The sequence below is a fragment of the Candoia aspera genome, chromosome 1, assembly GCF_035149785.1.
Source record: "Candoia aspera isolate rCanAsp1 chromosome 1, rCanAsp1.hap2, whole genome shotgun sequence".
NCBI lineage: Eukaryota > Metazoa > Chordata > Lepidosauria > Squamata > Boidae > Candoia > Candoia aspera.
In genome coordinates, this window is record NC_086153.1 from 193,685,401 (window position 1) to 193,698,426 (window position 13,026).

At 39.3% G+C, this 13,026-nt stretch overlaps 1 protein-coding gene across 1 annotated transcript in view; it reads right to left on the bottom strand.

The window, feature by feature from the left end:
• The window catches only part of MYO3B (myosin IIIB), a 241,767-nt gene that overhangs the window by 171,660 nt on the left and 57,081 nt on the right, over nucleotides 1-13,026 (bottom strand). Inside the window, exon 7 of the mRNA XM_063305914.1 lies at nucleotides 11,101-11,166. Coding sequence (XP_063161984.1) covers nucleotides 11,101-11,166 — 66 coding nt within the window. The remainder of the gene's footprint in view (nucleotides 1-11,100; nucleotides 11,167-13,026) is intronic.

The window sequence follows — 13,026 nt, forward strand, 5'->3', positions numbered from 1 at the left end:
CCACAAAATTACAGGCAAAGATGAAACATTTATGAGGCAAGAACAAGGCACACAAGCTCCAATTCAGAGACACTTCTGAGTATTTTCATAGGCAGCTTGCATCAGGATGATAACATTGTGTGTATTGCTCTGCCTTAATAATGTAAAGTGTCATTTTGCAGCTAGCAAATCAGAAGGCTGAAAGGGAATGCTATTCATCAATGGTCAGATGTGTACAAATATTTACAAATGAATAAATGGACAGGACTAGACGTTACAACCATAGCAGAAATGGTGACATATCTTGTCAGAAACAGTCCATCTGTGTAAATAAACCAAAAAGCATTATAGTCATAAGCTCAGGGTTTGCATTTATTTCTTAAGACTGAGAAGGGAAAAACTGATTATCTAAGGAACAGATAGTGAGACTGTCCAATCCACAAGTACAGTCCAACAGTCTTCAATTGGCAGAAAAGTATGCCAGCATAAAATCTGCTGCCCCAGCAGCTGAACCCTATTCTGGGGAGTGGTGCTGTCCCTAAATTTGTAATGCAGTATATTGGAAAAGCTCCTTCCTGTGGTACCCCTTGCCCTTCTTCATATCTGTGACCCAGGATACAGGTAGTCCTCACTGATCACAATTGGGACTGGCAACTCTGTTGCTAAGCAGCACGGTCATTAAGTGAAACATCACCTGACTGCACTGACTTAGGATGTCAGTCCCAGCTGCAGTCATTAAGCAAATCACTGCGGGTTGTTAAGTGTGATGTCACATGACCACAACTTGCAACTTCCTGCCAGCTTCCCCACTGACTTTGCTTGACCGAAGCCAGCTATGAAGGTCACAAATGGCAATCACATGACCGTGGGGACACTGCAATGGCCACAAGTGTCAAGGACCAATTGTAAGTCTCCTTTTTCAGCACCATCATAACTTCAAAAGGTCACTGAACGAGTGGTCAGTAAGCAAGGAATACCTGTACAGGTTTAGCATCCTTTCAAAAGAGTGCTAGGCTCATGCTCAAAACTAGTCTGATTTACAGGACACAGGCATGGAGGAAAGATTGAAAAAAGCACTATGGGTGTTCCCTCCACCTTGCACACCTCTTCCATGGCTGTGATTTGTCAGTCCAGCTAACATGTGCAGAGGAGGGGCACAGCATGGAGTGATCAGTAATGAGTGAGCTTTATCTTTGAATGGTGCTACAAGAGAAGGCAACAGCGCAGAAAGCAAAATGGCACTGCCCAAATACTAAAAACAGTAAGAAGTATGGCTACACAAAACCCATTCTCCACAGAAGGAAGGGGAAAAACTGTAATGCACTCCTTGGAACCAGTAAAACATACCACCAGGAGAACCCGACTCTCTTTCCCCATTTAACTTGATCTTCTCTGCAAGACAAGATTAGCACTCTTTGAAAAGAGCACTAAAACTGCGTATGAAAGGAGTGTCCACAAGACCCATCAAGTGCTTCAGAGAGCACCAGTCAGGCATAACATGGGCAGATGCCTCTGCGGAAGCCAGGGATCTAGTGTGTCCTGCAACCGAAGCCCACACGACCACAGAGGACAGTGTTCAGTGACGGGAGGCAGCAGCCTCCTAACGTGTTGGACTCTAAATCCCATAATGCCCAGAGGCAGCAAGTGGGACTGAAAGCAGATGGGAAATGCTAGTTTAGCCGTTATTCAGTCTCTGTAGCTGACATTAACATCAACCTGAAACCTTTTCCTTTGCCATAATGTGAAAGAGAGGCCAGGTACACTATTAGATCCTGCCCTACTCTGGCACTGATGGGTTAGGTGTGAAGCAAAGTATTATTTGTTGGATTGATTTGTTGTGAACACTGTATCACAGCTCTTCAGTTCAAGAACTTCATAAGTTGTACTACAGTAGAATTCTAAAAAGTTTAAAGGCCTGAGTGGAAAAAAAAGGGGGGGGATCTCAAGTGATACAAAAAGATTATGAAAGCATCAGACAAATTTTTCAGAGGAAGGTATTCTGCAGCTAGGACCAAAAATGCTATTTCCATCTGCCTCATATCTAGAGACTGTAGAGTAAGGGGAAAGAAACTTTTAGGAAAGGACTTCTGATTATCTTCATACAGGTTCAAAATATAAGGAGGCAAAGCTTTGGTAGTGCAGCAGCTAATTGTTTGGGGCTTTTAAGGAAAGAATCAGCCACTTGAATTCTCTTCAGATTTGTGTGGCTGGTTCAAGATTGGAGAGGTATGTTTCTAATTAGTAACCTAACTACTTTTTTTTTAAACTCTTAACCATTCTTTTCCCCAATCTTTTTTTTCAAAGCCTTGAAAGCCAGTCCCATGGAGAACCCACTCCTGTAGTCTACACAAGCTGTAAGAACAATAGCAGTCTAATCAGTAGCAGGCAGATGCATTTGGGCAAATCAGCTACAACACAGATGTTAATTTTCCCCTCCATTAAGCACTTTGTAGACCACCAAAGATTCTCCAGACAAGGGGGCTGAGACACTCTGAGCTGCTTCCTTGAGGCAAATCCAAATACTGATGGCTTGTATTGAATTGCTTTCTCCTCCCTATACAAGCTAAATAATATTCAAGCACCATCTCCAACATCACTATGCCCTTTCCAAGTTCTTCCTGTATCTTCCCCAGCTTCTGTTTAAAAGCTGGGAGACAAGTAGATATTGGCATGAAGTCTAAATAGTTGCTGAGGATGTGTGAGTGCATAACAGCTGTATATTTTCACACTGTCACCTCAGAGACATTCAATCCAACCCAGTTCTGTAATAGAGAAGATATAACACAGAGCCATTTTAACATCTGCCATTGTGTCAGGAATGCTTCCATTTAAAACATTTCTTGGCTGTCTTCACCGCCTAGGGGTTTAGAAGGAGAAAGCAAAACAATTGCCTGAGAACTAAAAAGCCATTCTTTGAAAAACTGCCTCTGCTTGGTTAACAGTCCCTCTTTTCCATTTTCCCTCATATGTACGTAAGCAACCTCCTGAGATGGCTGCTTCTGCCTCTGTCAAGTGTGATTCACACAAGCTAGTCATACCCTGAAGTTACGTAGAACAGACAAGCACACTGCATCTTCCACTAGTCTACTGTGCAGATCCAGTGAGGTGTCGGGTCCTTCACATCTGTTCACCTGCTCCAAATGGATGTAACCAAATTGCTCTACTCTATGATACTAGTTTTTGAAATAAGAACAAATCAACAAATTGAGGGAATATATTGCCAGCTTTGCCCATAGCCATCTTTTCCCTTGGTTTTTAGCCATAATTCCATAGGGCACATGACATCTTAAATACCCATGCAGCATCACCTAGGGCCATGTTACCTGGAACAACTCATTCATATTCTCTCTCTCCAGAACCTGCAGGTCATGTGTTCAATATCAGTATGCCATGATAAAGTGCATTTTCTAGTTTTCTCTCTCCATCTTTCACAGATTCCAAACAGGAGAATTCAGTCCATCCATAGACAGATATAGTCTAGTACACAGGACCCATTTATGTCTATATTGATCTATTTTCTGGAACCAAATCAAATTAGTAAATTTTGCAGTGTAATGCTTGGATCATTGGGGTGGTTATAGAAGTTTTTTGATAATTTTTTGATAGTTTTTTAATTATAAAAGAAGTTTGACTTCACATCTATATGAATAACATTTTAGTCAATCATGAAACCTTTGGAGAATAATTTGTTACTTTGGTTTGACTTTCTTCTTCAGTCCCTGGAAAGAAGAAAATGTTCACTGACTCCTCTGAGCTAAACCATTTCTCACATTTTACTTTAACATTTTTTTATCTAGGGGATCTTTCCCCACTTGCATCTCACCATAGCACCAATATGCCCTGGCATCATCTTTTTTTCTGCTGTGTTCCAGAGATGTTGCTTTCATTTCCTTCATCTTGTCTCCAGCAAATTTTCCACAGCTCTAGTTTTCTGCTGACTAAAGGATGGGTAAAGATGGCTTCAACTTATCAATGGAGAAAGGCCAAATCTCATGGCTGTTACACAAGTCTCTGATTGGCAAATCCAAAATTCATCTTGGGTGAAGCAAGTCTAATTTATTTAAAAGCAAGTTACTTCAAAATGTGACCGAAATTGTGGTTATATTCAGATAGGGATTGCATAGACATTGTTTAAATACAGTAAGCATTTGTCTTAAGCAACCCTGTTCAAGTACATTTGTGTCAGAGCCTATGAGTAGGCTTCTCCTTACAATTGTTTGAGGTGGAATCTAGCCTAGTGAGTTCCCTGTAATGCACAGTTCTACACATCCTCAGTCAATCTGTAAGGATTGGCCAAAGGAGCAACAACTTGTTCCTGCTGTGTTTCAAGTAATGCTAAGGATATGCAGGAAAGGTGCTTCAGATACAGCATGGGCATGCTCACTATACTGTATCTATCAGTGACATCTTAAAAGAAGTGTTTATGTTCAGGAGACATTAAAGAGGCAACAACAGGGTGATGACAGATACCTGCACCAACTTGTCACCTTTTTAACACATCCAGAACTCAAATGTGTATTTTCTTGGGGCTGTACACTACTATGTGCAACCAGGAAAAGGTGCAGCTATTTCAAGGTGCCACTAATAGGTACAGTAAACACAACAAATCTGAAGCACCTTCCCTACTCTAGATCCACATGCTACATGCCATATGAACATCTTGGATTTAAATCTGTGTCACATAGCTGCCAGTAACCATAATTCTTCACTCTGTAGAAAAGTTTATCACTCTTAGTCCAAGGGAAGGAACTAAAAAAATTTCTCTCCATTGCTTTCTAACTCCAGCTGTAGGTGCCCATTTTATAGTAATGATGTTAGATTTTAGGATTACAGCTATAAGCACACACTCATATATTCTATTTAAAGTAAATCACAAATAATATCCAGGAATATATAGAGGCATTACTAGCAACAAGAGAGTCAACAGAGCAAAACATCTAAAATGGTTATGTGGACATTACTACATGGGCAAATAATAATTCTTAAAATACATGGAACGCTACTGTGCTAAATATTCAACTCTCTATGTCCCACAATTTTATGTTCTGAATTTATTCTAACTTATTCTGCCTGTAATGCATGAAAAATTTCAGTAAAATGCCATATTATATTATCAGAATTATATGAGCAATACTTTATTGGAATATACTGTGATGCATTAAAATTATTACCTTCCTTTCTAAGCAAATTGTTGGAAGTAACATTCAGACCAAATCCTACTGAAATTAATGGGACTTAAGTAAGTGATCATAACTGTCTCATTAGCTTCAGTGCTACTTCTGATGAATAACTTGGCCTGAATGTTATCCCACAATAAATAATACCAAGATTAGAGTCAACATTAAAAAAAACCAGGTAAGAATAAAATACAAATATCTGAGATGAATTAAAGATGCTGTTTCCATGATGGATGCATCTGCACAAGGCAAAAAAGGAGCAAACTGCATTCCATATTAATTTGAAAAGAAACCCTACATTTTAATCCTACAGATGGTATAATCCTTTGAAATGCAAACCTATTCTGACTTGACAGCATACTCCTATCCAGAAGTAAGTGCCACTAAATTCCATAGAACTTACTCCAGAAGTGTGCACAGGATTACAGCCCAAATATTTTAATTCCATGATTTCTCCCCAGCTTTGCAATCCAATTAATTCAAGAAATCATTATAGCTAATCAGTAACATAAATTTAAATTTAATTCCTTCTCTTGAGATCATGCTCAGTTAATTAAAATAACTATTTGGTGAAGTAAGGTAAATAAAAAGTATTGTATTCCTGTATTTTCTGACCTTGAAAGCGAAGAGGAACTGCGGAGCCTTATGATGAAGGTGAAAGAAGAAAGTGCAAAAGCTGGCTTGCAGCTAAACCTAAAAAAAACCAAGATTATGGCAACCAGCTTGATTGATAACTGGAAAATAGAGGGAGAAAACGTAGAGGCAGTGAAAGACTTTGTATTTCTAGGTGCGAAGATTACTGCAGATGCTGACTGCAGTCAGGAAATCAGAAGACGCTTAATCCTTGGGAGAAGAGCAATGACAAATCTCAATAAAATAGTTAAGAGCAGAGACATCACACTGACAACAAAGGTCCGCATAGTTAAAGCAATGGTGTTCCCCGTAGTAACATATGGCTGCGAGAGCTGGACCATAAGGAAGGCTGAGAGAAGGAAGATCGATGCTTTTGAACTGTGGTGTTGGAGGAAAATTCTGAGAGTGCCTTGGACTGCCAGAAGATCAAACCAGTCCATCCTCCAGGAAATAAAGCCAGACTGCTCACTTGAGGGAATGATATTAAAGGCCAAACTGAAATACTTTGGCCACATAATGAGAAGACAGGACACCCTGGAGAAGATGCTGATGCTAGGGAGAGTGGAAGGCAAAAGGAAGAGGGGCTGACCAAGGGCAAGATGGATGGATGACATTCTAGAGGTGATGGACTCGTCTCTGGGGGAGCTGGGGGTGTTGATGACTGACAGGAAGCTCTGGCGTGGGCTGGTCCATGAAGTCACGAAGAGTCGGAAGCGACTAAACGAATAAACAACAATTTTCTGACCTGATTAATTTCTTGACATCTCCAGAAAATACACTGAAGCAAGGAAGCTGGAAAAAATAGCCATGGTTTTAGAGTAAGTAATTTTGCAGTGTTTCTAAATATAAAAATTCTGCTGCTTTCAGATGTCAGTTATAGGAGAACATAAACAGAGATGTTATACAACAGGCAGTATGTCTTTTAGCACTGAAGTAGCTGGCATCATAGGGTCTATCAAGGCCACCATCTGCACAATTATGGCTACAAGATCTGGGCTGCAAAAATCTATATGATAGTAAAGATACTGTATAGACCAGCTGCTTGCCATATAGTAGCAGTCCCAATTTTTTTAGCCCAGATATGGTAACCCTAACATAATGCCTGTTGGGGCCTGGATCTAAGCCATATGACATTACAGCAATCTCAGATATGCAGATGATACCACTTTGATGGCTGAAAGCGAAGAGGAACTGAGGAGCCTTATGATGAAGGTGAAAGAAGAAAGTGCAAAAGCTGGCTTGCAACTAAACCTCAAAAAAACCAAGATTATGGCAACCAGCTTGATCGATAACTGGCAAATAGAGGGAGAAAATGTAGAAGCAGTGAAAGACTTTGTATTTCTAGGTGCGAAGATTACTGCAGATGCTGACTGCAGTCAGGAAATCAGAAGACACTTAATCCTTGGGAGAAGAGCAATGACAAATCTCGATAAAATAGTTAAGAGCAGAGACATCACACTGACAAAAAAGGTCCGCATAGTTAAAGCAATGCTGATGCTAGGGAGAGTGGAGGGCAAAAGGAAGAGGGGCCGACCAAGGGCAAGATGGATGGATGATATTCTAGAGGTGACGGACTCGTCCCTGGGGGAGCTGGGGGTGTTGACGACCAACAGGAAGCTCTGGCGTGGGCTGGTCCATGAAGTCACGAAGAGTCGGAAGCGACTGAATGAATAAACAACAACAATTATATTCATTGCAATTTCCACATGCTTCAAAATGTCAGCAAAGTGGAAATCAAATGCTTAATAACAGTGCAATAGAAATTGTAAAGATTTTGCTGGACCTCATATGGTATTACAGATTTAGAAGTGTCTTTCCCTTTGAGATTACTTTGAATTTGTATTTCAGATCAAACTTGGGCTGAGGAAAGCTTTGTCCAGACAGAAATTGAAGAGATTTAACTACTGTATGATTAATGCATGAGTAACAAGGCAAGATTTCACCTATGGTAACAAAATTTATTTCTTATTCCATTTATTCATTACAATTACAACTTTCCCTTCAGGAACTGGTGACTAAATATATGATTCTCTTCTCTCTCCCCTTTTATTCTCACAATAATCTTGTGAGGTTGGCTAGACTGAGATATAGCAACTGGGCCAAAATCACTTGGTGAACCTCCATGATTGAACAGGGATTTGAACCACAATCTCCCCAGTCCTAGTTTATTCCTTAAGCCACTGTACCATAACCATTTTCTCATCCTCTTGGAGAGGTTAAACAGCAGGAAATTAGGATGTATTCTTTCAGTCAGAAAAGACACTTGATTCAGAAACGTCCACTTCTTTTTATCAGTTCAGAACTTAGAAAAAAAAAAGAACAAACTTTGAAAAGAACTCCAAACAGCTTGTTGGTTAACTGACTGCCTCTCTATTCTGTAGAGCCTGACTAGAATTTGGGGAATGCTACTGTTCTTCTAAAGAGGCCAAGACATGAGATCACATTCAAGATGTAAATTAACCAAACTAACTAACTTTTCTGTTTCAAAATCTGGAACATTATACAGTAAATGGGAACTTACCCTGGTATGAGATTACCTGAATCATACCCACTGTCTAAAAATATTATTTAAATGTATGTCATGTAGCCTTAAAATATGTTCAGGATGACGCATACATGCCCATACACTAATTAAAGAACTCTACTGTACTGCTGCAGCTAGCTAAGCAACTAGTTCTGGGAATCCGGAAAGGACTACAAATCATTAGTATTTTAATTGGTTGCTGTTGTGTTTTTATCGCCAGGAAGCAAGAGAAGCACATGTGGGACTATCTGTGTCAGCTTCTTAAATAACTTGAGTGGCCTTGGCTACTCTGCACAATGACTTTGGATGGATGTTGGGGGGGGGGGGAATGCAATGCCATTGTCAGCAAAATATCTTTGGCTAGACCTGACAGCATATAGAAGTAAATTTCTATTGCACATATTTTTTCCAAGCCAAATTCTTGAATGTCTAAAAGCTATGCAGGGAGAAGAAATTCAGCAGGAACTTTTCTTCCCCCATCACTGCATTGCAAGACCCTTAACTGGAAGCTTCCATCAGTCATGCAGAATTCTAGGTAAATAGCAGGGAAGCTGGAATCCTAACCCTTTAGATACTTCCTGTTTGGCTTCTGGGATGAAGCTTCATCATCCGTGAGGGAGGAAAGCATTTTCTTCTGAGTTTAGAGGTTTCTGCTGTCCTCTTTTCTACTCTGGACCCGTGGCCACTATTTTAAAAAAGCTAGATCTACTCAACTATACCAATCTGTTTCACTGTATAAAGAAGGGCTTGGGCACAAGGGAAAGAAAATTGGCATTTGGATCACTGCACTTGCTCTGAATGAGCATTCCTAAAATAATTTGGGGACATTGCCTGGAGAAAAGTCATCGTTTAATTTGAGTCAGATGCAGAAATACATTTGTCTGAAGATATTGTAGCTATGTAACTACATACGTCTGGACCACAACTGGAGCCAGATAAGCTTCTTATGCAAATTATATTCAACCTCAAGAAGGAGGTAGATAATGGAATTATTGAAAAGTCAACTACTCATCAGAAGGATGACAGAAATATCAGGCAAGGTCCTAATATATGGGTAAGAGGCAAATGGACTTGTTACAATCACTGCTTTTAATTTATCAAAGCAAAGCTGTCACAAGTCAGACACTGACAAATGTGTATCTAATGCATACAAATGAGCCAATTATCACTAATGGTTGGACAGTTCAATGCTGTATAGATTTAGCTTTTATTACATTTTCTTTTTAAGAAATGAAATTTTAAATGGAAACCAAACCATCTATAAACAATGATTGACAACCTAAACAGTTGTGGTTATCATAAACATTTTCTTCAGAGAACCTAAATACTAAAATAGTCTGAATAATTCTGAAACATAGCTCTGCCATGATTGATCATCATGGCATTGTCACCAGGATTCTTCAAAGACCTTTTTTTCCAGACCTCAAAGGAGAGCTTCAGCTTCAGGGATAACATTCTGGACACACACACACACCCAAAAAAACCCATGCATATCAGATTTAGACTGCCAAGTAGAGTACTTGCATTTTTTTATTTAATATGTAATGGTATCAGAGTATGCGTATGTGTTTGTGTGTGTGTGTGTGTATATATGGCACTCAGTAACAGCTTTAAGGACTTTTAAGCTGTACAACTAAATTGATTGTATCATATATGCTTCCTCAGACTGTAAATAAAAGAATTATTTGACCAGTTTCAACAATCAAGACTATGGAGATTTATTATATTGTTCAGCAGACATTCTTAAGATTTATGACACTTATAGGTTTCAGACATCTTGCTCCACTCAGTCATTTGGTTCTAACTTAGACTCAGTCACTATGGTTTTCAATCCATGGCTTATCTTTTATGGTTGTGTGTGAACTGGGCATTATGATCTGTTCAATAAACAAACCAGCTAGTAATCTGTATGATCCCATCTGTTACTTGATATTACCAGTATAATATTTAATTCACCTCCACTGAAAAATTATAATAAAATGCCTCCCCCAAATCTAGTTCATTCAGTGCACTCTAGTGAAAAATATGAGCTGGAGTCAAATCCCTGCTCCCAATGTAAAGCTCACTAAATGTACTTGGAGAGCTACTCTCAGCCTAACGGACTTAATAGAGTGAATTATACATGCATACCCATGTCTCCAGGATCATGAACGAGTCAGGACCACCTGAAGGAAACTCATGCATGCAGCAAGCACATTTTAAGGTGCTGTATGAAGTTGGCAAACTGCATTCTTGGTGATACAGTTCCAATCATCACTTGAATCATTTCTCTCCAGATATTCATGTTCATTGGTTGGTAACTTAGCAAAGCAGAATCAGTGTAGGTGATTCCGTTTGTTGAGAAGATAGATCCAGTGTGATATAGTAATCAAGATCGTGAACTAGAAGCAGGAAAACCCAAGATAATCTACCTTCACAGAAACTCCCCGAATGAGATGTTGGCCAATCAATCTCTCTCAGCTCAACCTAACTCACAGGGTTGTTGCTATGGGGGAAAAAGGGAAGAAGGGGTTCTGTATATCACCTTGAGTTCCTGAATGAGAGGTAGGATATAAATATAATTTTAGAATAAAATAAATGTGTCATCAAATAAATATGAAAAATAATAAACCTGGGATAGTTAAGATCTGTACCTATCAATAGTCATGATATTTTTTTCAATTGTAATATAAAATGTAAAAACGGCTTTTGTTCCCCAGAAGGAATTTCATTTATAACATTTTCCACAGTTCAGTTCATAATGCCTTGAAAAATAAGCCATTCAACACAAAGAGTGGTATTACTTACTGAGAAATGAAGTGGTTGAATCCTCTGGACCAGTCTTCTGGCTGGAACAGTGTTGGAGGAGGATTCCTGAAAAATATGCAGGCACTTCATATGAATAGCTGAAAGAATCAAACCAATTGTTCAACAGTAAAATCTACTCTTTAACATTATCGAAAAGGAATTGCTTCCAGATGTTTTCAAAGTGGAAGATACCCATGAATTTTCACAGCTATTATCTGATAAGTGAAACTGCTTGTCTTGGCCATCAGTGTCCTTCCAAACAGTTTTAGGAAATGCAAACAAGGGTTCAGGAGTGCAGCTGATGGATTGGGCCCCAATGCTTCTTTACTCTGATCAAACAAGTCTTCCTTCAACAAAGTTTCTTTCAGATGATCAGCAAACAGAAAAGATGTAACCAGCATCCCACACTGAATTCTGAGCGTGTGTGTGCGCATGTATATGTATATGTATGTATGTGTGTGAATATGAATATATATATATATATATATGTAGTATAGGTATATGTACAGTGGGTGTGTGTGGGTGTGTGTATAAAATAGTGTAAATAATAATAACAGTAATAATGTTATAAGTCCATAATACATTAGAGCAGTGGAAATGAAAAAAGAATAGTTGATTTTTCAATTTCTCCCCATGCCTGTGTATGGGATGTGTGCATGTGTTCAAAACTGAGCAAAACACAGCAAAGAAATAATAGCTCTATAATGAATGGTTCACTTTCCTCTGCATCTATCTGAAACCATTTCAGCTATCTCATTTTCTGCAGATTGTCATGTTATCTGAGCCAAATGTATTATTACTTTTCTCTTTTCATATAATACTGGTTCAAAATGAGCAGGGAAAATCCAAAATACTTGCCGGATATGCATCATTTATCACATTTACTATTAGGAAGCAATGTGATGGGTTACATTCAGTGACATTAATGCCTAGGCTCATGTTACATTTAAATAGATTCTATCACCACCTGCATCAGAGCCTCAGATGCAGGGCATACAAATCCCATCTATGAAGATGAATTGAGGCAATAGCAAAGCTTACTTGCATCTGCTTTAACAACTCTGTTGCAAGTCCAGTAGCTGGTTAGGAAAGCAGGTGCTAACTAAACATACTAACTAAGCATTCAGGAGAGAATCAGAAACTTTACAGAGCAAACATCCATTGGTTCTTTTGGCCATTGATCCTTGGTGAGAAGGGAGCTACAGTGCCCCCCTTAGAGATCCTCTAGAGCAGGGTTTCTCAGCCAGGGTTCCATGGCACCCGAGGCCACCAGGGGTACCCTGGGAGATCATGATTTAAAAAATTATTTCAAATTTGGGCAACTTCACATTAAAGAGGCAAATTTCATTATTTTTAGTTTAAGGACACGTGAATGCATATATACAGGCCTACACACGAAAGGAATATAATTATTTTGTAACTTCTGGCCTACAGTATATTTGAGCCTGAATGTGCAGGGGTTTCCCGAGGCCTGAAAAATATTTCAAGGGTTCCTCCAGGGTCAAAAAGTTGGGAAAGGCTGCTCTATAGACAAACAGTTCTCTATCCTGATAAGCAATCACAGTAGACTAAACTGCAGAGGCCACATTGGACTCACTCTCAGGGTTATGTTAATGTGCCATCCTTCACTCCTGAGCCTGAGAAAAGTACGTCAATGTAAATTGCCCTGCCCCAGCAGCCAAGTTCTAATCTGCCTTAGGAACAATGCCAACAAGTGGTGCTGTCCTTAAGAATTTTGATGAGGGATGGGTTAAGAAAAGTGATTCGTGGGTTCCCTGGCTTTGTTTCCCTTCCCACAGAATATCACCTACCATTGGGAAAACCAGCAATCGTTCTCCTTAATGTGTAGTGGGGCAGGGATAGATGATTTTAAATGGGTGTATTAGCCACCTTTCAACTTACCTAAGTGATAGACCATCAAAATGG